The sequence below is a fragment of the Seriola lalandi genome, unplaced genomic scaffold (assembly GCF_002814215.2).
Source record: "Seriola lalandi dorsalis isolate HSWRI2012SDOR001 ecotype SW California unplaced genomic scaffold, Sedor1 jcf7180002052129, whole genome shotgun sequence".
In the NCBI taxonomy this organism is placed as follows: domain Eukaryota; kingdom Metazoa; phylum Chordata; class Actinopteri; order Carangiformes; family Carangidae; genus Seriola; species Seriola lalandi.
Window position 1 is genome coordinate 549,926 of NW_019522682.1, and position 23,527 is coordinate 573,452.

Genomic DNA, 23,527 nt, shown 5'->3' on the forward strand with positions numbered 1-23,527 from the left:
CAAGATCCCTGACACCCACGACCCCTGCATCACCATAATGACCCAACTCGAGATGGACTTGCCTCTTTCTCTTCTGTTTTTACCTTCAACTACTTCCACTTCCTCTTCAAGTTTAGTTTTAATAGTAGGTTGATGAGGTAAAGCTAATCAGACCAAACTGGAAGAAACATGCAGCTTTGCAACAGAAACAAACCAATGTAGGACAAATACTGTTGATGCTGAACAGGTGTGTGGAGTAAATCAAATAGTCTGTTTGCTTTCTCTATGATCAAGAATCAAGATGGCAGCTGTCCATCTGTAAATCTGGTAAAGAAGTGACAAACAAATTGGGCAAAATGTTTGATTTACTCCAGTCAGCGCCTTTCAAGTTTTACAATGTTTGAAATGTGTCTTCAGCTGTCACAAGAGTTCATCCCTGTCTTATTAAGGTTACTGAGTTTCACATTTTCATTCATATTAATGGCAGACAATAGACCTAACTCTCGGGTTTGGGATTTCATGACATGTAGAGAAGATCTGCTTTTGTCTTTTTTGCTTTTTCTACCAGTATTTTTCAGCTTCCTGCATGCTCTTTAATTAAAGGCTTACATGGTCATGTGCGCATTTTTCTAACATCTGATTGGCTGTGCTGTGTAGACAGGTTTGGTGTTGCAGGTTTTTCTTCTAACCTCACCTGCCGCTTTCAGCTCACAGAATCATGTCAGTTGTGTGGCACCATCACTGATCTGTGTGCTTCCATAATGTTCAGCTGCATCTGATTTAACACAGCCTCATGAGTTTCAGTATCTATGACTGTAGGGTGGAGAAGTATTAGTCAGTAGTGGAAGGAGTTAATGTGGTACTTAATACAGGCAAAGATAAATCTAAACAAAGCAAAAGATGGATAGACAATCGGAGATAAAACGAGAACCCCCAAATTTAGGCATATGAGTTTTTCCACTCTGTCCAGTCAGTCTTGCAGAGGTCATATCTCTAGTTTTGGGGGATTTCTTGCTGTCAGGTCAGTTAAAGTAGTACATATTCCTCTACAGGTTAACACAGTGCTGTAAAATAAAGTCTAAAATCATTTGAGGCAGTTTTGAGGATGTTTTAAATTTCAGTATTGGTAGATTTTTACCAGACAGCAGTGACAAGCTGTTTTATGATGCAAGATCTGAATCTGCAGAGTAACCAGGGACTGCAGCTATAAGACATAACATTATGTGAGACTGTCCTCATCTACAAAAGGCAGAGAGAAGAGCTGAAAACACATTTTTTCATGTTTCTTTCCAAACGTGCAGATCTAACGCTCTCTTTGTGTGTGTGTGTGTGTGTGTGTGTGTGTGTGTGTGTGTGTGTGTGTGTGTGTGTGTGTGTGTGTGCTATGCATGTGTGTGTCCCCAGGATCGACCCACATCTTCACCCCCACCAGCCTGCTGGAGCAGCTCAAGGCCATGAACAAACCAGACGAGGAAGTGACAAGCTAAAATCTTCCAATCACATCTCTCTCCTCCTTAACCTTAACCCACACCCCTCCTCTACCCATGTTACCTCCATAACCCCCTCCGCCCACCCCACCCTATCCATTAATTGTGTATGCATCTTGCTTGAAAAGAAAAAAAGACAGATGATAAAAAAAATATATGTTGTATCAAAGAATAAAATTGTTGCAAGTATTCTCATGTTTTACAATGGATGCAACTAAATGAACTTATTTAAAAAGGTTTAAATATCAGAACAGAAGGCCATTTAGAACTGAAAGTACCAAAATGTAATATTGTATGCTATGAAACCTGCTAGAATGTGTAAGAGGTAGACATTTTCTCTTGTTTTCCTTTGGATTACCTCCTTGGTGTGAGTTTTATTGGAAGCAGGTGGAGGAGGGATGTGCAGTTTGAGAGGTTGATGTTGTAAAATATATCATATCAGTCAACATGCAATATACATATATATATAAATATATTTCATCAGAGAGGAGTCGCCCCCTGCCCATTTGAGATGTGCATATTCAGTAGCATGCTTGGACTTGTGTGGACTGTTAATGTGTTTGTATCCAGTGTGGATGTTCTGGGAGCTGCAGAGTTGGCGTTTAACCTTTTCCAAAGATGCTGAGATTGAATGCTCCACCGGAAACCTGTGTTCTAAGTATCAAGAAGTAAAAAAAACGTTCACTGAAACCTGTGTAATCACTCCTGAAGCATTATCCACGACTCATTCAGCAGCTGAAACTTGTTAACGGTGTGGGCGGTAACCATTGCTGTGTTGCACAGAAACAGACAATGGCATAACAGGCTACTGCCGTAGCAACAAACACAATGTGTCTTTTTTCAGGCACATTTTGACGGAAATACAACTTTGTAAAATACTTAGCACATGTTTTAACAGATGGAGATGTGGACTATGCTATGGGAATGGTTTTATAAGTTCCTGTGGATGTTTTGATACAGTTTTTTTTGCGGCGAAACCATCGTGTATTTAAGCTATCCTCAGCTGCCATGCTCAAGCTTTCCATCTTCTTCTACGGCTGGTGAGTGCTTGATACTCAAAACATAGTCAAAATAGTTGAATTTTCGGTGAAGTATTCATTTAAAATCACTTGGCAGAGCAGAAGACGAAAAGAGAAAGCTCTGTAAAAAAAGCCAGAATCATCCCTCCTCCGGCTGCCGAGACTGTGAAGTATTTACCTGCCACAAATTTTTCCTTTCTCCGGAGAAACTTCACGTTTTAATGTCAAAGAGGCCGTTGCTTGCTGATATTTAAAGAATAATCTTAAAAAGGGCCAGTTGTATTTCAGTATTGTATCTGTCAGATTAAGTCTTATCTCATTGGTTAGTAATGATGTTTAATTGGGCCATGCACTGAGTAGTGTTGTGTATCTGCCATATGTTGCTGTTTTAGCGTCTCACTGTTGACTGGTGATATTTCTGACTGTGAAGTAGTGATACTTTTCCTTTTAAAATGCCAATGTGAAGCCGCCGTGTTTGTGATGTTTTAGCTGTAGCTGTTAGTGGTCAGCTGGGAAAAAGAACTATTATCTATATTTTCTTTGTCTGTTTCCTCCTCTGGTGCAATGTAAAACCCTCCAATGGTGAATGGCTTTGCAAAAAAAGAAAAAACAACAAAACTTTATCCCTCCCCTTTTCACTTTTATTTCCTTCCTTCCCTCCCTCTTTCCTGGCCAAACAAGTTGTATATTGCACTATAATGCGTTTTCTGTGATGCAAACGCTTGACTTTGTGTTTATTTTTTTCTATTATAATTTGCTGTTGTATAGGGTTTACTCTGTTAAATCCATTGATTTATATCAAAATTATTTACCAGAGAAAAAATAATGATGATACATTAGTCTGTCCTGAAACTGTTTAACTTATTGGGATTGTTTGTTTGCCAGTGTTGAAGCACAAACAATACTTCCATGTGTACCTAATATGTACTAAGGCTGTCTAATAAATTGGCTTCCATTACATTAAGGACTGAACTCCTTTTTTAAAAAAAAAACAAAAAACAAAACAAACTTTGCTTGTAGTAGTTTCTTCAAAAAAATTAATCAAAAAAGCACAGTGACAGTAAATGCTCATTTCCACTTTTATTTGGCTCCGTCGACAACTGAAAAAAAACTCCCTGCAAATTATTGAAAAGACAAACAGTTTGAGAAATAATGGTACAAAAGTAAAAAAGGATTAGAAACTAACTAAAACAGAATTCACTTAATATATTCACCAGCTCTGTGGTATATTTTAACCAAATATAATAGACAATTTAATCTGTAAAAATAATCCTATGTCTTTGCAATCTCACCAGTGTGTAAATCTGGATCAGCCTGGATGTCAAAAAGCCTTCACCACCGCAGTGCTGGTATCTGAATGTCTTATCCACATAAAGCTGGTCAGTTACAGTAGACTGGTTCCTCTGGCTCATGTACAGTTGCAAGCTTATGATTAAACCCTGTACAAAATATCATTCTAAACTCCACAATTTTGAACGTGTAGGCTATACATAGAAAATGACTTAACAACACGGAAGAAGAACTAATTTTAAGTATATCCAGCATCTCAAGGTTTGTGCGGCCACACAACTATTCATTATATTTTGGAGATAAAGAATGACAAGCAAGGTTCTATTAACAAAATAAATCCATGATGGTTTGTAATATGACCATCCAAAATGGAGCAGGTGCAGTGAGCGAGTGCATTTCATTTAAAGTGTAACATGTTACATGTACACTACAATAACACTGAAATCCTGAACTTATTTTTTCTACAAACTAGAAAAAATAGTCACATTAAAAATATAGTTACATGATCAATAAATAGCTTAATATAACTCATGACAACTGCCATATCCAGACAGCTGTAATTTCTCATGTTAAGTAAAAAAACTAATGTCTTTACCTCATGGGTTTAAAAATCAATATGATCAACTTACTACAGTTTCAATCAAACTGAGCTACAGTACTACATCATTATAGAAAGTGATTTCCATGTATGCCAACATCAGCGTCTTTATAAATAAATGTCTGCGGAAGAAACAAATTCATGTGTGCCGACCTGAGACTTAACTGTTGCCATAAAATGCCATTTAAAAATTAAGAAGCTTCAGCACCAGTTTTCCCCAAATGTACAAACTTAAGAAAAGTTACAATAAGGGGGGATTGTAGACTTTTTATTCACTTTGGTCCTGCTTGTGTCTGCTGGTGATGTTCATAGCCTCATTCTGCAGCTGAAACGAAGCTGCTGAGTGAAAGTTTCTCAGTCTAAGCTGCCAGTAAAGTGAGTTCAGTCTAGCAGCTGTAGGACTGAGTCAGCAGCTCCTGGTACTGCAGTCCAGTAGCCAGAGAGCGAGCCATGTGTCTCGAGGTGTGCTTCATGTTTTGAGCTGCTTTGATTGCTCTGTTCAGAGAGGTGTCCAAGGTGTGCTGCTTATCAGTAGACAGGGAGCGTCTCATCCTCCCCCTCACCTCTTCGTGACCTTTGACCCCTGAGGATGTGCCAGTGCTGTTGCTAGGAGACACGTGGAGGGGCAGTGAGTACATCCTGTAGAGAGGGTAAGGTTGATGACAAAAAAGAAAATGAGTGTAACAGTTTGGGTGAAACTATATGTTATGTTTTCATAGTAGTGTTTGCAGTTTGTATAGAAGTACAACACATTAATTCATTTTTCCGTGCAAACAGGAAATGAAAGCATATGTAGGCTGATGGATGTGAAACTGCAAATCTGGGGGGCAACTGCCAGTTAAAGTTTTACTAAAAGAAAGAAAAATGTGTTTCCAGAGAGACACTTGTGTTTGGAAATTATAACAAAGGAGTGAATGACTAAACCAACAAAAGAAATGCCATTAAGATTGTAGAGAGGTCAGTGGATGAAGTCTGCCTAATTAGCGCTGTGATGACCCTTTTCCATTCTCCTGGCATGTTGCCTCACTCTTCTCCTGCAGTTATGGGAGTTGGCTGGAAGGTGGAGCTGGAAGGGTGGCTAGTTAATACCGGCCCATTTGGGTAGGGCCTCCCAAAAGGCATAAAGGTCCGCCCCTCAGGTAGTCTCTCCAACTGTGCAGTGACTTGCGCTATGAGCCGTGGTAGTAGTCCACGTTTTGACAGTTCGAGTAAGACAAGAGAGTCTGTGTTTCCTGTGCCTACTTTCCTTTGTCTGTGTCTTGCAGTGATCTTGTGAAAGAGCAAAAAGCTGACCCCAATCTTCTGGCACTGCACAGCCAGGTTTTACCAGAGGGCGAGGTGGAGAGTGCAGTCCGTGGTTACTTTCTCCAAGATGACCTGTCGGTGAGGAGATGGGTTCCCCAGGGGTACTGTTTTTTAGGGGATGATTTTGTGCAAATATTTCTGCCTTTTTCATTGCGTCAAACTGTCCTTCAGATTGCTCATGATGGTGTTGCCAGGTCATTTAGGTGTGAGAAAAACCTATGATAGAGTTTTGTGGCTTTTTTATTGGCCATGTTTGAAAAGGGACATTTCGGCCTTTATTAAAATTTGCCACACGTCAGTTAACTGGGTTAGCCTAATCAGGCGATTAAACCTGCGCCTCTTTATCCCATTCCAGTTGCTGAGCACCCCTTTGAGCATTTGATCGTTGACTGTGTTGGTCCCCTGCCACGCTCCAAAGCTGGTAGTAACTTTTTGCTTACTGTCATGTGCCAGGCTACGCGCTATCCTGCTGTTTAACCCCTTAGAAACATCATGACCAAGTCAGTTATGCAAGCTCTGACACAGTTCATGTCTATTTTTGGTATCCCAAAAGTTGTCCAGTCTGACCAGGGATCATGGTATTAATCCCAATGACCTGGTTTTTGTTCACTTGAGGCCCCTTAGCAACCCTTCACAGTGACTGGCAAGCAAAGAAGGACCCAAAAAGTTTAATAGCTTATGTAAATGGTTTCCGACAGAGGTTGTACCAGGCAAACAAAATGGTGCGATAAAACCTAGAGGCAGCCCAAAGTAAAATGAAAAGTCTCTATGATCGGCAGGCAGAATGACATGAATACAGTCCTGGTGATCAAGTTCTAGCACTTTTGCCTTTGGTTGGTTTCCCTTTCCAGGCCAAGTTTTCTTGTCCTTATACTGTGACCCGAAAAGTATCAGACCTAAACTATTTGATTTCGACCAGAAGAAGTCGGTGTAGTTGTGTCACATTAATCTGTTGAAAGCCTATTTTGCTCGCTCTTCGGTGACAGGTTCGGAGATGTCGACTTCCTCTGTTGCAGCCCCAGTGGTTCATTCACCCCCACCTTTTGATCAGGCGGCAGAAGTTGAGGGAGAGTTGTGTATGCCAGACAATGGGATGTTGAGAGGATGTCTCAAAAAAACTGAGTCTCTTGCCAATCTTGTTGTAATGTTGAAACATTTACCCGATCCAAATCGAACACAGTTGGTGAATTTGATTAAGAGTTACCCTTGCCTGTTCAGTGACATTCCATCTCGTACTCATCTTATTGAGCATGATACTGAGGTGGGAGAGGCCCAGCCAGTCAGACAACGTTTTTATTGTATGTCTCCAGACAAGCGTTAACAGTTGGAAGTGGAGGTCAGGTACATGTTAGAGAACAACATTGCTGAGCCTTGTGCATCCAGTTGGACTTCCCCGTGCTTGCTAGTAAAAAAGGCAGATGGTATGTTTGGACCTTTTACTGATCTTAGGAAGGTGAACCAAGTAACCAAGCCTGACTCTTTTCCACTCCCACGTATGGAGGATTGCATGGACCAGGTAGGCTCGGTGAAGTTTGTCAGTAAGTTTGACTTACTTAAAGGTCACTGGCAGGTTCCTTTGATGCTTCGAGCTAGGGAGATTGCAGCATTTATTACACCCAGTGGTTTGTATTCCTACAGTTATGCCATTTAGTTTATGTAATGCCCCAGCTACCTTCCAGCACCTAATGAACAAGGTGGTGTCTGGATTGGTGGGCTGTGCTGTGTACTTGGATGATGTTGTGATTTATAGCCTATAGGGCCTTCAAACATTTTGAAGTTTATGTTGGGGGTGGAGTAAATCCGTTGGTGGTGTACACCGGTCATAACCCTCTAACTTTCCTCCACTCTCTCCAAAACCCAAATCAGCACCTAATGCGTTGGTGTCTGTTCCTCCAGCCTTTCCATTTAGACATCTTTCATGTCAAGGGAGCTGAGAACACAGTTACTGATGCCATGTCTCGAGCTATGCCTGTTTAAGTTGACTTGTGTGCTTCCTCCCTGCAGTGTCTCTTCCTGCCTGTTCTGGTTCACCTCCCTTAAACTGCTCCCTAGGTACCAGGGTTGCCAAAGGACATGGGCTTCACGGTCTTGGGAGACGATTATTTGCAGGTTGTATGGATATGAACAAGTTTATACGATATAGCTTATATGGATTTCCCCTCGTTAAGGCTAATATACCGGAGGATTTGGATTAAGGACCTTAAGCTGTTTAGCTTGGTTATTTATTTGAGACATTTAAGTTGTTTTGTTGCTGTAGTTGGTTTTTGGGGATCCTAGTTAGGACCCCCATTTTAAGGGAGGGAGTGTGATGACCCTTTTCCATTCTCCTGGCATGTTGCCTCACTCTTCTCCTGCAGTTATGGGAGTTGGCTGGAAGGTGGAGCTGGGAGGGTGGCTAGGGAATACCGGCCCATTTGGGTAGGGCCTCCCAAAAGGCATAAAGGTCCGTAGTATCTCTCACTCTCTCAGCTGGGCCTGCTGCAGCCACTACAGCCTGTCTCTCTTTGTTTGGTTTATTGCATCTTACAACATACACTACACCATATTTTCACCCATCCACACACTTCTGACATGACTGATGACTTTCTTACTTACACACACCATTTGGTTGGTTACTTTGTTTATTCATTTGAGTTAAATAAATTGTTTCTTGATCTTAGTGTCTGTGTAGCCTCCCTTTTTGTTGCTGGCATGGAGCCAGTCAGTAACAGCACTTAGAGAGAGAGAGAGTGTAAGTGTGTGTATGTGGGCAAGTTACTTACAGGAGTGGTGGTGGGCACACTGGCATGCACTGCAGCAGTGCAGGTGGAGCTGCAGCGTATCTGTTCCTCACCGCTCTGTCATGGGACTTGGCCGGTTGGCAGCTTGTGTGTGTGGGGGAGTCTGAGTCTCTGCGACAGTCTGTGAATCACAGCAGGTCAGGAGCTCCATTAACACTTTAGATAATTAAAAATTATTTTATTTACTGCAGACCAAAATAATTCATGCGCTGAGCTCAGTGACTGCACTGTTCCTGATACTGAACAACAAATTCAAATTTTGCCAAGTCATGGATTAATGACATCCTCAACCACACACAGAGCAGATGCCTGGGAGTATACAGAGCGACAGAAAATTGTACACACAAAACTCATTCTCTGTAACAATGTGTCTGGGCAGCATCACATTAGACAAACCTGGCTTAGTGCTTTTGTACGGTTCAGGGCGTCCACAGTGAGGACAGTGAGAGGAGGAGTGGGTCGGCTCTCTGTTGCCACCCCCTGGTCCTGACAGCACAAGACAGACAGAAGGAGGATTTAAGAAGGCTGATCAACAACTAAAGCAGGACAGTTAATAAGGACAAAACAGCAGCTCTGGTTTCAAATGAATTAAAGACACACTTGGATTTTATCCTTTTTGCCTGAAGAAGAAAGTAAAGTTAGAAAAAACATAACAAAAGTCAAAACACAGATTTCCTGCTGAGGATGAAAGGAGCCTTCTTACGTTCAGATCGTCCTCTGTGACAAGACGAACACTCGAGACAAACAGGAGCTTGATGGTTTCTGCTGTCAGGTTCATGTGGTCTGTTAGGCACTTGTATAGACACGGCAGGATGCTGCCCTGCAAAACAAACACGTGCACACACACACACGAAGCTTAAGAAACGTACAAATACCCTCACTGGGGGTAAACAGAATCTGTGATGGCAAATTCTGTGCTGGTGACAGTAGTTCAACACTGTTTTTAATTAGTTTTGCAGCAAGAGAATACACATTATTTCTGTGTGAATATCTATGGAAATATAAAAGTGTCTTACATTTTGGGATTGAGACTGAATCAAGCAATAAGTCTTGTATATGAGCAATGATGAAGCTACTGTATGATTAATATAGCAGTGTCTCTGCAATCAAGAACAAAAGAGAAAACACTGCATTGCAATTAACTAAATTAAATTCCACAGTGTTTTGTCAGATAACAGTTGCTTGCTATTACTGAGGTCTCAAACATTTAAGTGCTCAAGCACGTTTCCATTCTGAACTGCATGAAAAAGGGCACTGGTTTGTCCTGTTGATTAGAGCAATTGACTACAGCACAGCAGGTTATTCAGATCCTGTAACAACAAAACTGACACTAAACTCCAACCTGCTCAGTCACTGCAGGCCGATCTGAATTGAACTATCAGCTAAAACATAGGGAGTTGCCTAAAAAGTCAGCTGGATTTCTGTTGGGCGGGAGGAAGCTGATAAATCACAATGTCTGCAGTGGAGGGAGAGCTGCACTTACTGGGGCGTGTTCGCTTGCTGTGGGTAGTATTTGTGTGTGAACAGGAGCTGTCTGGTGCTGCAGTGGATGTTTGAGTACATCTGGACACCCGAGGCCGAGACTGGGTTGTGGGGGTCTCCGGCTCTGAACCTGTCACAGAAAACACGAACATTACATGCATTAAATGTAATGTGTCCATGTACAAATCAAAGTGGTAATGTTTTCTGTGCGTCTTCATCACTGTATGCACAACATTTTACTGGGTCCTTATGTGTTATTCCCTGTGTGTTAGACTCTTACGATAAAATGTGATGTGTTACCAGGTTAGGATAATAAAGTTATTGTTTACTCACCTTGACCTAGTTTACACATGCTAGTAGAAAGATTTGTATAATAAATGATCGTTCAACCATAGTTCTAAATTAAGGGTGAAATTTAATTCAGATCAACTTACAGATGTCACGTTGTGGTTTTTGTATGTCTACACAGGGTGATCTCTCTCTGGCTGTTCGTCTCATTCTAGACTCCTCTTCTACCTCATCAACCAATCGTCTTTCTCTTCTTCCCCTGCTGTCGTCACTCTGACATCTCTCCTCAGGCCTGAGCAAAGGGAGGGCATCATTTAAGTACAAGCCAACATGGAAACAACATGTAATTAGTAAAGGAAAAACGTTCTCACTGCAGGCTTCTTTGTTAGAGCAATAAGCTTTGTCCCATTGCTTCATTCTGCAGATGAACTGTTACTATGTGGAAGATAAAAACCAACCTGATGCGAGGTGTAGAGGTGAAGTGGTGAGTGTAGTTCACTTGAGCTGAAGGAGCAGCTCTCATGGGACTGAAAGGTTTATTGCTCAGACAGCTTTCTAGTCTGTCCTTCAGTGTGGTGACCTCAGCCTGCAGTGTCTGGATCGTATCACTAGAAACAAACACACAAAAGCAAAAACAAAAATGTTTAAAGTCAAATGAAACTAGTTGTTGGTAACTTCTGCATTTAGCAAATAATACTTGGTTTTGCGAAAACACACACATATTCAAGGTCAAACACTTTAAAGTCCAGTAAGTGTGAGCGCTGAAGTGCTGCACCGTGAAAATATTCAAGTGAACAGCCAGGTGATTTAAGCTATCAATTCAGGTGTCAGTCCAAATGCATATACACACACTCTTTGAAAAGTCATGCAGCACCACACCATGTAGGAAAAATACACAGTACCTCCTAATATGCAACCACATTCAATAGCAGCAGATTCTGTAATAAAATATAGATGAGAAATAAGAATATGATAAAAGCATGAAGGATTTTCAGCATTTCATGGGCTAGGAAGTTTGATATCACAAGGTGAACTTCAGGAGTTAAGTCAACTCAGTTTCAGGAATTATTGGCTGAAATTCATCGATCAGAAATCATAATCCTAATTTGATCGACATGCTGAAACGAAGTTTTCTTTCTCCCTGACTCAACAGAGAGCAGGAAGTGGAAGTTACAGTAGCTCTTCGCTGCGATGGTGTATTTTCTGGAACATTCTGTTGTCATACTGTGTGGTAACACAGCATGTTCACGACCAACTCCCATCCAAGAGTCTCTGCAGGGAGACATAAACCATGGCAGCAGCTGCCACTACACACACTCACTTGCGATTCGCAGATTGTCTGAAGCCCATGGCTCTGAGAGAATCGCCATGGTAATACCATACAGTGGGTGAGGAGCTTGGGTGGGAGATGTGGAGGGAGGGAATGGATTCTGCGTATTGGTCACTCTGTCCATCATCAGACACAATGTGAGCTGCAGAGCCAAGAGGAGGACAGGAGGGTAGATACACAATGAAAAACACTCATGAAAAAGAGTATTTACATAGTAAGTGACTAACAGGCCTTAGTTTTGATTTCATACATTTAAAAGCAATTTATTTTTAGAAAACAACAGTTAGTTGAGAGACAGAACTTGGAGACTCACAACTGTCACTCTCCAGCCCAAACTCACTGGCTCCACTGTCGGCCCCGGTTTGCTCCATCTGACCGACCCAGCGCTGCGGGGCGCACGAGAAGGTGCGCCTACTCTGTCTGCGTCTGTTAGGCTGGTCGGGGCCGAGCTGGGAGGCCCCTCTTGACTCCGTAGCTGTGCGACTGTGTGACCGTGAGGAAGCAGGAGATGGTGCTGAGACTGGGCCTGTCTGATGTTTTCCTGTGTTCCCCTCCTGGTGGACTGAAGCACTGTTGCACCAAGGAAGAGTATTCAAGCATAAAACAAAAAAAATACAAAAGGCCTGATCAGAAATGGGCTGAAAGACAGACATTGTGTGCATTGATGAAAAGAATGGTAATAATAATAATGACAACCAAGCTTCAGAGTTGTAGGATCAGACATCAGTGTGCTTGGTATGTGTATGTTACAGGGGTAGGGTTTGGGACATTATGTAAAATTTATAGTAGGGTTCATGTGAGGATGTAGAGAGGCAGTGTTGGACCTCCTCACCTCTGTGAGGCCCTCTGGTGGAGAGGACTGGGAGCTGCTGCAGGAGTTAGATTGCTGCTCTCTGAACCAACAAACCCACTGTCTGTCTCTGGAGAGATGATCCCATCCTGGTCAACACAACACAACAAAGATTATGCAAGACTGATCTGCACAGGCTTTATATAGATTTGTTTCATACATTGTTTTCATTCTTACTACACAGGTTTATCAGTGGAATCAAAAGGTTTTATTAATCACCAATCACCAGGTCACAGCTGCAGTTTTATAAAAGCAATTCAAAGGGTGGCTGTTATACTGATTTCAAGAAGGAATTGCTGAGCATACAGAAGTGCTTTTTGGATAATCAAATCATGAGATTATGTAAGTGTACACAGAGTGCTGCTGTCAGCTGCTTGTCTAGTGGCTTTAAGGTACTTGGTAGCACAGTGTTTTGGTCTTTAAAACAACTCTTGCAGCCCCCATAAAACTAATGATGCCAAATTTTCCACCCTTATCTTAATTAAGGTGTATCCGATATGAGAACATATACCAAGTGTAACAGTGATATGTTGTTTTAATGAGGCTCTTTTGCACAAGTAAAGACAGGATCAACTATTGATTTCATTCTCCACACATACCAAGAGTTTCTTAGCTCAAAACATGTAAAAATAAAAAATAAAAATGTAAGGATGAATGAAAATGGCTTGAGTACTAAATCAGTTTAATTCTGTTTTATAAAGTTTTGAATATTGTTTTTAAGCTTTGATGAGATGATGTACCAATATTTCTACTACAGAAGAAAATGAAATAAAAATATTTCAATATTTCTGAAAGCTCAGAATCCTTTGATCAGTTACCGCAGAAAGAATTTTGAAATTTTAGAAATATATTAAGTTGTGAAGCCTTTGAGCCTTACAAACACCTCAAGTCAAACATTCTGAGGTCTAGACTGCGGACATATGCAAATGTTGAGGAACTGCCTCACCTATCCATGTAAAGTGCAACTGGGATAAGTGTAAAATCAGTAACAAATTTTGTTTTGCCCTGGCAATTTATAATATAAACTGACCTGAGAAAGCACTCTCCTGCTCCCAGTCTGGAGTTTGGAGTTTCTCCTCTCTGGTGCAGTGATCTCTCCCAGGCTGCTCAGGCTGCTACTGTGGGACTTTCCCATCCCTAACCTCCTGTGGCTACTGGGAGGATGAACAGAGAGCAAGGTGGACTGACTGGAGGCCCTGTGTGAAGGCTGACTGGACTTGCTGGTCCGCTGTTTGCTGATGCCAACAGCAGATTCCTGATGGTCTGATTCGGCTTTCACTCTGTCAACACACAAGTACAGTTAATTAAGTCCAATTACTGAAATGAGCTTCCCCCGAAAAATACTTTCATATGTATGTGTGTTTGTCTTTTGTATGTATTTATGTATGTTCAATTTCTTGTTTTATCAAAAAAGTGACGGATATATCAATATTCTTATACCATTAAAGATAACAGAAATTATATTTGAACAGGGAAGAGTTTTCCAGTTCAAGAACAAGCGTTTACTGTGCAGCTGATGAAACTGTCTCTGCTTTTTTGATGACTAACCTCTGTGGAAGGCTTTTCTGGACTTCCATGTGTCCAGTTCCTTGACCCCGTCCCTCTGTCTCATCATCCCCAGGCTGTATGTCGCTATGGATTTGGTCAAACATTTTGGGAAGGTCTTTGAAGCTTTGGTAGCTAAACAGGAGGAGGAAAAACATTAAGGATGAAATAATGAAAAGTCCAGGCTGCATTTTCCAGATCTACTTCTGACTGTGCAAAACAATCAAAAGCATTTTGGTTAGGGTAAGGCTATCTCCTGACATTAATCAAAATCCTTCCATATACAAACATATACTTCCACATACTGATGGTTACATGGTCACTCTTCACATGTTCAATCGCCTTTTTTTCAAAATCAACATCTTAAAACCACAGACATCAACATCACTCACTGATCCATCAGCGCGTCAAAGTCTTGTTCAACATGTCTGTGTTTGCCTTTCACAGGTTTGAGATACAGAGAACTCAGACTGTCTTCATCATCCATCTCTGCCTCCTCTTCATCACTTTCTTCTCTGGCTGAGCTCACCTCCACCTCTGCTGCTCTTCCTGCATGTGCCAGCAAAGGCACAGGCGATCTCTGGAAGGAATTGCAGACAGTGAATTGAAGATGTCCTGTTGTTTCATAGCCGGAGTTTATTCTCCATGAACAAACAGCGGTCAAATGATGTGAAATGACCTGACAGATACACAGCTACTGTTTGTTGAGTTGTATTTGTCTTTTTAAAGTCTGGGAAAAAAATGTTGGAAACATTATGTAGAAGAAAGCATTTTACCATAAAGCTATTATCTTTCAGTGACATAAATTTTACCAATCAGGCAACATGTAAAACCAGATGATTAGTGACCTACACCTCCACATGAATACAGATTATATCATCATTGTAAGTGAAAGGTCCACAAGACTGGAGAAGAGCAAATCCTAAATACTAGGTCCACTGTATCTCACATGATTCCTATCAGGAAAACAAACACTACCTGGAGATGTTTTTTTCTACAGGCTTTTCTCTATGGGTGTATATAATAGTAGCAACTGTGGATGTTGTCTCATATTTCCGTTCAGAATTACCCTGGTGCCTGTGGGATGATATGTTTCACACATCTGTACATGCACAGGTACAAAAGTCAAATAGACTTTCTGGACAGTTCAGGGGCACAGCACAGAATAATGGTGGTGGTACCTGTGGCTAAGTCAGAGGCCCCATCCCAATGTCCCCCCTAAACCTTAAGGCCTGAACCCTCACAGAATTAATTGACATCACCTGGTGAGTGTTTGAGTGTGAAATGCTGCAAGGGCTCAAATAGCGTAAGGAAGAATGGGTAAGCACTTATATCATGTTACCTTGATGATGCCAAAACATTTGCATTCAAATTGTGGGTTTGGGACTTTTGATTGTACATAATAATATTTGGAATTCATCATCGTCAGTTCAGGCACTGAATCACCAGTGAGCTCTTTTTTCTTATAATTCTAACATCAGGGATTGTTCCTTTCATGCTTGTTTGTCAGCCGTTCTTTTATATAAATTTTTCTTGTGTTTTATGGCCATTTTTTTTCTTTTTTCACACTTCCGGGCGTCCCCTGATAACCATGGCAACCCCTTGTTTAATGTCACAACGCAATGAACTTTGGGTTATTCCCTCAGGCAAAGTCTGCAGAAATGCGGACTTACGGAAAGTGTGCATAAAGGCCTCAGAATGTCTGCTGGAGGGCCCTCATGCCCTCGATGGTTTGACAGTTAGTCCCTGACAGCCCTAAGCCCTCACGAACTTACCGGGAACACGCCTCCAAGGCTGTGAGTCTGTGAAGGTGGACATTGGGATTGGACCAGAGTTTCTCCCCTCTCAGAGGTAACAGATAAAGGCGTGGGTTGAGGAGGTGGAGAGGGAGGAGCCTCACAGGTGGGCTGCTCCTGTCGCATCTGTTCCACCTGCTCCTTCAGCTCATCCATATGCAGTCCACACTGGTAGATGAGCCCCTCCAGCTCCCTGATACATACCCATGGATGCACAAACACGCAGACAAATATAATGCAAACAATAAAATCAACTGATGAATATATGGCGTATTTATCTTTGACATAACTCTCACCGTTCAGGGTCAAAGTGACTGATTTCTGCCCCTCGCTGCTGCAGGAGTTTGAGCTCATCCCTCGCCAACAGGTAGCCCCTCTCTAAAGAGTTGAGCCCCTCAGCAAGCTGTGAGAGACCCTGAAGGACAGCATTAGTTTGGATATGAGGTGGCCATTAGAAGTAATTCTTCTAAAGGATTACAGACTTAAACTGTTTGTTGTTCTCACCTTCATCTGTTCAAAAGGTTTGAGTTTTCCTCTCTTTAGGAGATCCTCAAAAGTGTGCAGCTGAATGAAAAACAACAAAACCTTGATCTTTGTTTACTTTACTTAATCACATCATCCAACAAATCTGTAAAGATTTTCATCCCTGTTGATACTTTTAATATCTCAGTTACCTGCTGGAGGAACTTGTCAGCCTGATTGTAGAGAGTCTTCGCCAGCTGTTGTCCCACCTGGAGGACTGTTCATTTGACAGGCAGGTGCAGCAGAAAGAAGAGTTATATGATGCAAGTTGTACAGAATGATGCAATGTTAGCAGCAGCTGAATGATAGATGAAAGCTAGGTTTGCATATTGATGAAAATTTTCAGTGACAATATTTAATGGAAGAGAGAAGAGCAGTGTGACTCAGATGGCTGAGGAAAGCTAATTCATTGATTTACATAATATAAGATGTGACATGTAAAATGATGAATTTGACAGCAAAGATGCAGATGTTGAGATATTGAATAGGATGAACATACTCTGATGGGCACTGTGTCCGTTTGGAGAGGGAGAAGCTGAGTTGATCTCTGCTCTCTGAGCCTGAGCAAAGTCCAAGGTCATGACGTTTGAAACGTGGCTCAGTCCCGACTGTACCAAGTGGCCGGGCTTTGGTGCCTCAGAGTACAGGTTCACCTGGAGGAAATGTAAGAGAAGAAAGAACATGCCATAACATATCATCACCTATGTCATCTAGAATCACAAGTCCACCTGCTTATGGTTGAACTTCTAAATTTGGTGATATTTGGTGCAACTTTTTCCTTTCCACCAGAACAGTGACATCGGTGACCTTACCGTCTACTGTCACATTTCAAGACTTAATCATTTCTGGATCACCGATTAGACTCATTTCATATTCTAGAAATGAGTACAGCCTGCGCAAAAGCATATTTGACTAGAATACTTCATAACACGTTTATTATTATTTTGTGGAATAGCTGTTTGTCTAAATAAACGATTCATAAAAAGAGAAATCTATCAAATTCCCAAGACACTTGATTTACTGCACCAAACAGATTTAGCAGAGATGGATAACATCCCCACAGAGTGTCCTAAAGTCGTATGTTTTCACTTTGTCTTTCTTGGCTTTAATGTTAATGAAGCACCAAGTTGTGGAGCCACAACATCAAACAGCTGTTCAGTTCAACACAGGAGGCCACTGAGGTTATTTCAATGCAGAAAAGACAAACTGAGTTTGACCTGGACTGAATGATAAAGGGGTTAAGCACAGAGTGATCACCAGCCCCCCGCCCCCCTGATAACACACACAGAATTAATGAATACAAGACTGAATAGACGCCCTTCCCGATCAGCCTTTGAAACAGTAAATCATAATGGCCTTAAACTGACCTCAGTCCACTTAAACACATGCACACGCACAGACTCGCACACACAAAGGGCAGAACAGACATAAAAGCTTGAGCTGTATTTCACCCAGTGAGCCACTTAGGCAGCTTTTGTTTTATTTTTTTCTTACTATTATTTTTAGGTTGTTTCCAATTTTCTACGTAGTAAAGAGGCAAGAACCTGAGAAAATGGGTCAGAAAGATGGAATGAACTAAATTAAGATCATAAATGAGACTAGTACCCATCACGTCTCTAATAAACTGCATGCACACTGAGCCACAAAAAGAATATGACAGACTGGAGATAAAACCTACAGCAATTTATTTCTCATTAGAGAGACTAAAATATTTTCTTGGGTCATTTTAGAAGATTTTAATCTAAAGCATCAAGAAAATGACTTGAGCTTTTATTAAAATTATGACATACCTTGATTCAAGCCTAAAAAGATAATGCACTGAATTTTAACCTATCTGAGACAGTGCGAGTAAATGATGTTGCTGCATTTCACGTTGTTTAAGATTATTCAGGGCCCACAACATTAAATAAAGGAAAAAATTAACATTAAAAAAAGGAAAACCTCTTCTTTTGAAAATAGTCTGACAGTAGATTTCAGTGTAGGGCCACTCCCTCCTCCCTGTCTGTTTGAGGCTCGAGGTGGAGACAGATGGAGGTTCAGTGTTGTGAAGAGGTGGGGGAATCAGTAAGCTGAATTTAATTGGTGCTGATTGTGGAGCATTGCGGCTCAAACAGAAGCGGGCCAATAATTCTTTAAAGGAGCTACTTCATAACACTTCAACCTCTCCCTCTCTTCTTCCTTCATTTCTTTCCCAGAGACTTCTAATAATTTGTTCTGACATACTGTTCTGTCTGTGATGTGCTGATGCTGACTGGACCCAGGCTGTTGGTTCTCTATACATCTGTCCTGTAAAAATAAAGTTTAGGAATAAAAGCAATGGTATTTCCATATAAATAAATATTTAATTATAAATCTGAAATGATCTGTGAATATATTTTATAACCCTTCCCTTCTCAACAGCTTTTGATTTGATTCTTTTTTGCACTAATTTTTAACCATTTAATTATTTTAATTTGGCTCATTTTGTCTTATTACCTCTGCTACAGAGGTTATGTTTTCACCCATGTCTGTTGGTTTATTTGCTTGATTGTCAGCAGGATTCCACAAAAAGTACTAAACAGATTTACCCGAAGCCAGTGACTGCCATTGGGTTAAACCCAATAAATTTTGGTGCGGTCTGGATCCATTAAATTCTGGGCCATATCCAGGAAATTTTTTAATCACTTTTTTTCCGTCAGTTTCTCAGGAACTAATGTATGGATCTTGATGTTAAAAAAAAAAAATCTGACATATTAATAGTGTTGAGATCTATGACTTTGGTGCAGATCCAGATAATATTCTTGATCTCACAGACATGTGTAGGATTATTTGGCCTTGGCAGGGTGTGCACTCTACTGAGTGTCATTCTAGTTTAAGCTTCTGTTGCACAGCATGAATTACTTTATAGCACTCTATGAAGCAAAATACAAATTATTATTATTATTATTATTACTACTATTTATGTCTTGATGCTAGAATCCCTTTAGTAAGAAAATCATACCTGCCTTTTGTTCATTGAATCTTAACACTACACATAACAACACCACAACAATACAAACACAACAATGACAGGATCTATGCGCCATTTAAAGCCCCCAAAATGAAAGAAACTCAATAACAGTTTGTCTGTTCAATCTGTGAATAATGTTTGTGCTGCAGATAAATGACAAATCAATCTTAAATCTCCATTTATAATTGAACATTGAAATTCACAAAGCAGAGCTAAAATAGCACCGACCACAAGCAGAAACACACACAAAGGGGCGGCTGTCATTGGCTGAGTTAGGTCACAAGAGAATCTGTTTACAGATTGGTGTTTTTATTTTTTTTTGTTTTTTTACTTTTTCATGTGAACTGTGGACTTGGTTACCTTTAGAGGAACCTTTCTGTTAGTTTCTCCCAGTGTCCTGAACTGTCTGTACCCTCCTGGATCTTACTGTGTGTGCATGTGTGTGTGTACTACAGGGTGTGGTTTTTGACCTCAAATATGACTGTACAGACTATAGAAGAGACCACAGTCCTCCTCACAGAATCTTTTTGCTCTTGTTTTTTTGTGCAGCCAGTGTTTGCACATAAAACAATAGCTTCAGTATGTATGATACCCCATACCATAAAATGGACTGTTATATCTTATTATATATACAATTTAATCTTATATTATTATTCAAACTGGCATTTCTGGCATTAAAAATTGGTTTTCACTGTTGCTGTTCAGTGCTGTTCCTTAATTTAATCAAAGTGCCAATAACGATTGTAGTAGTGCTGTAATGAAGGCGAAGTCTCAGTTCCTAAAATTAAATAAATAATTGAACAAAATTCCACATATTTGAAGAAAATAACTGTCCATCATTTCAAGGCTTTGGTCTTGAAGGTGTTATAATGACTGAAAACTGAGACCAAAAATAAATCTGTTATGGCACTGGTATGTAGTTTTTTTTTTTTTTTTTTTTTTTTAAATGCCGATCCACTGCACACCTCCAGTGATAAATCATTGCCTGATCTCAAAATCAACTACCTTAGCTTCTAGCCGCAGACGATCAATGGTGTTCTCTGCTTCAGCGTACTTAGTCAGCAGTCTGTTGTAGTCCTCCTGCAGCAAGAGGAGAGAAAGAGGAAATAAAAAGTAAGGGAAAGGGAGGAGAATGAAAAAGACAGTGAAAAAGAAGCATGTGAGGAAAAAAAGACAAAAAAAAAAAACCAATGAATGAAAAAGAAAGGGAAGAGACCAAGGTTGGGTAAAAAAGGGGGAGGCAAGGGCAATGACAGAGAGAATGGTTTAGATACTGCTAGGTCTGATTCATACATCTGGAAAAGTAGAGTAATTCACAGGTATCTGGACACTTCTATGAACTTTAGGTGTGTAGTTTTTCATTTTTTTGGGCCTCTTAGTTCCAGAAAAGTGAAATCTTAATTTTATACAACTTCGTTCCTCAATGTGAAGTACATTTACAAAGGTCACCTCCTGAAGTTGGGCATCCTGGATGGGTAATTTATACATTACTGCTATACTGCAGTACTGAGTGAGAAGAAAGTAATTTGTGTTTCAAGGTCAATGAGCTGCAGACCTGATTCTGCTTCCCACTTTCAATCAGGATCTCTGTTGTATAAACATTAGTCTGAAGTCCAAGCTTTGTAATTACCTCGATGCAGTACACAGATGAACAATAAACTGTAAGAACGGAATACTGAACATGGGCCAAACCTAGCTAAAAAAAACTCTACATTATACAAGATTTCAACACGAAGGAAATTCAATGGAATCTTGTTACCATAGTTACTGCTTCTGGTTGATGACATTTCTATGAAAACAGGCACCAGAATGAAGAAGGTCTTATCTTCTTTTTGATACTACACAGAATCTCTTCAGTAGACAATACTAAACAAATTTCTGAAGTTTCATTTAACTTAACTGTGCCTTCCCCGTTTGGCACACACTGTATTGTCTAGTTATTTGACTTCAGCGTTGCTACAGAAACAGTGAGGATGTAAAGTGGGACAGCTGGTGTACTGCTGCCTCTGGGAACAACCGAGGATGGCAGTAAAGTGGCTGCAAGCTGCAAGATGCAAGCGCTACTTTGTTTTTGACATGAGGACTAAATTTGAAACTTCCAAAATGAAAAGAAAGATGAAATTTATTTCAGAAAATGTTCTTTGGGACATAGTAGGAAATACCTTTCAGGTTTTTTGGGATCTTGTTTTATTCTGTATCATCAGTCTTTATGAAAACTTGACTCTTTTCTAAAAGGTGAGATTTGTCACTGTGTTGTCCTGGCTGCCATTTCACCTTGAGCTGGTCCCCAGACAATAAGTGGAAGGATAAACATTTATGGTCAAATGTGTTTCTGCTCTATAAACAATCGAGCTAATATGTCTAATTAGTGGTTTATCAGAATTGTAGCTCTGAGCCTGTGCTATCATCATCAGAGGAAAGCCTGCACTAGGGCAAAGACATTGAAGCCTTCAAATGCCAACCCTGATAGCGTATCATTTCCTTGTTTGTAAATCCCATTATGGCTTATTCCAAGCCTGATAAACCAGTTCATTATTTTTAAGATTACTTCAACGCTAAGAAGGCTAATTTTGAAGACAGTGTTTTATGCACTGCAGGCTAGTATTTTTGGGTTATTTTTGTAAAAATCTCATCCACATTGAAACCCCTCCCACCTCTCAGTCTCTAGCAGTACCTGTAGCTGTTCAAGCAGTGTGGTGGCTTGATGCCGGCATCTGAACTCCTGAGGCACAGTGGAGTTGGGGGCACTGACTGGTGGTCTGTTAGAGTCTGATGGAGGACATCCATCAGTGGTGTTCAGCAGTACTTCTTTCACAATGTCAGCAGGAGACTTGAACACTATAGGGGGCTCAGGGGACAGGGATTCCCTCTTGGGAGAGCGTCTGCTCTTGGGAGGCTTGTAACCACCTTTGGGGAAATGGACCCTGGGCTCCACCTGAGAGAAGTCTGGTGTGCGGTAACTCAGAGGCCCGTTTCTGGAAATACAACAAAATTCATGGGGAAAGCTTTTTATGAAATGACTACAATCATGATGTATGAAAACTGAAAAAAGCAAGGATAGATGAGAAAGCCACAACATGAGCAGAGGTCAAAACAAGTGGCTAAGGGAATGATCCTCACCTGGATTCATTCACTTCAGCAGCTTTAGTCCTGGCACTGGGTATCATCAGCTCTCTGTCTGGATGCTGTCTGGATTTTATGGAGTCTGCCCTGACGGTGCTGAGGGAACGATTCCTTGAATGTGAAGCTTTAGAAGAGGGCTGACTCATTTTCCTCTTGTGATTGGACTGCTTATCTGACTTTACTGATCCCTTTAAAGGCCCTTTACAGACTCCACTATAACAATTTGCCATCACTTGTTCAGGAAAGACAGCTGCTGTCTGAAGTCCCTTCAGCTCCTGCTTTTCAGATTTTCGAGGACGAGGACTGGGCGTGAGGCTCATGTGGCTGCTGTGTGACTCTGGATAACTTTCTATGAAGCCCATCTCTGGAAACGTTTCAGCTTCAATCCCTGGAGCAGCCGCTATTTCTTCAGCAGTGAAGTGGAGAAGATGAGGGAAAGTTGTGGCTGTGACAACTGAGGCAGGCTGGGATACTGGGCAGTGATGGTTGGAGACTTCAGCAAGTTTTACCGCTGACATCTGAGCGACACAGGACTGTGCTCTGATCTTCTCAACCTCGTCTTTGTTAATAGAGCTCCCAGCCAAGCCTTTTGTAGCTCCAAGCTCTCCTAATGTGCTACTTTGTTCACATTTCTTTCTCTTGCTGTCACTCCTCTTCATCACTTTCTCCTCCTCTGTCATGTCCAGGTATGTGTCCCTGTTAGATAGGTGCTCTTCCTTTCTCTGTCTCACCTCCTCACCCTCTGTCTGGGCTTTTAAGCTACTCATCATGCCATCACCTGCCAAAGACAAAACAAGACAAAAACGTATGAAGAAATGGGAAGAAAACTTAGAATGATACAACATACAGCCATGAGTTGTCTCACACAACCATACCAGTTTGCATTTTTATGAAACATTTTCCAAATCATCCTGTATAATTGGGGATTTTGTGAGTCATATTTCATGCTGCTCCAGCCAGGAATAAGATTTCCACTCAGTTCCATAGAGCATGAAAATCAATTCCCATATTTCTTGACACTATATCAGTGTTTCCTCTACATTCATTTAGCAGTGGCGGCCCGCCACTGCTAAATCATAGCCGCCACACCTTCAAATTTCTTTTATTTTTTTTAATTTTTTTTTATTGTCGCAAATGCACCACC

The 23,527-nt window shown here is 40.9% G+C and overlaps 2 protein-coding genes across 6 annotated transcripts in view; one reads left to right on the top strand and one right to left on the bottom strand.

The window, feature by feature from the left end:
• stxbp1a (syntaxin binding protein 1a) overlaps window positions 1-18,630 on the top strand; it is a 51,520-nt gene extending 32,890 nt beyond the window's left edge. For 2 of the 4 annotated variants that reach the window (XM_023399947.2, XM_023399948.2), the window contains one exon: window positions 1,384-3,445. Coding sequence is in view for 1 of the 4 variants with exons in the window: in XM_023399948.2 (XP_023255716.1) it covers window positions 1,384-1,466 (83 nt within the window). In the remaining 3 variants the exon portion in view is untranslated. Of the gene's footprint in view, window positions 1-1,383; window positions 3,446-5,638; window positions 14,197-14,400 lie in introns of those variants that run through there. The other 2 variants (XR_015436812.1, XR_015436813.1) reach the window with 2 other exon arrangements.
• The window catches only part of akna (AT-hook transcription factor), a 27,786-nt gene continuing 7,811 nt past the window's right edge, over window positions 3,553-23,527 (bottom strand). The window contains exons 4-24 of one of the 2 annotated variants that reach the window (XM_087172231.1): window positions 22,381-23,161; window positions 21,935-22,235; window positions 20,266-20,340; window positions 16,771-16,924; window positions 16,424-16,488; window positions 16,254-16,313; window positions 16,046-16,164; window positions 15,729-15,942; window positions 14,346-14,533; window positions 13,957-14,088; window positions 13,439-13,688; window positions 12,391-12,497; window positions 11,899-12,128; window positions 11,550-11,700; window positions 10,687-10,836; window positions 10,375-10,520; window positions 9,942-10,070; window positions 9,162-9,278; window positions 8,855-8,944; window positions 8,441-8,579; window positions 3,553-5,012 (exon numbers count right to left, since the gene is read on the bottom strand). In XM_087172231.1, the coding sequence (XP_087028357.1) occupies window positions 4,760-5,012; window positions 8,441-8,579; window positions 8,855-8,944; window positions 9,162-9,278; window positions 9,942-10,070; window positions 10,375-10,520; window positions 10,687-10,836; window positions 11,550-11,700; window positions 11,899-12,128; window positions 12,391-12,497; window positions 13,439-13,688; window positions 13,957-14,088; window positions 14,346-14,533; window positions 15,729-15,942; window positions 16,046-16,164; window positions 16,254-16,313; window positions 16,424-16,488; window positions 16,771-16,924; window positions 20,266-20,340; window positions 21,935-22,235; window positions 22,381-23,161 (3,851 nt within the window). In that variant the 3' untranslated portion in view covers window positions 3,553-4,759. Of the gene's footprint in view, window positions 5,013-8,440; window positions 8,580-8,854; window positions 8,945-9,161; window positions 9,279-9,941; window positions 10,071-10,374; window positions 10,521-10,686; window positions 10,837-11,549; window positions 11,701-11,871; window positions 12,129-12,390; window positions 12,498-13,438; window positions 13,689-13,956; window positions 14,089-14,345; window positions 14,534-15,728; window positions 15,943-16,045; window positions 16,165-16,253; window positions 16,314-16,423; window positions 16,489-16,770; window positions 16,925-20,265; window positions 20,341-21,934; window positions 22,236-22,380; window positions 23,162-23,527 lie in introns of both variants that reach the window. The other variant, XM_023399944.2, reaches the window with a different exon arrangement.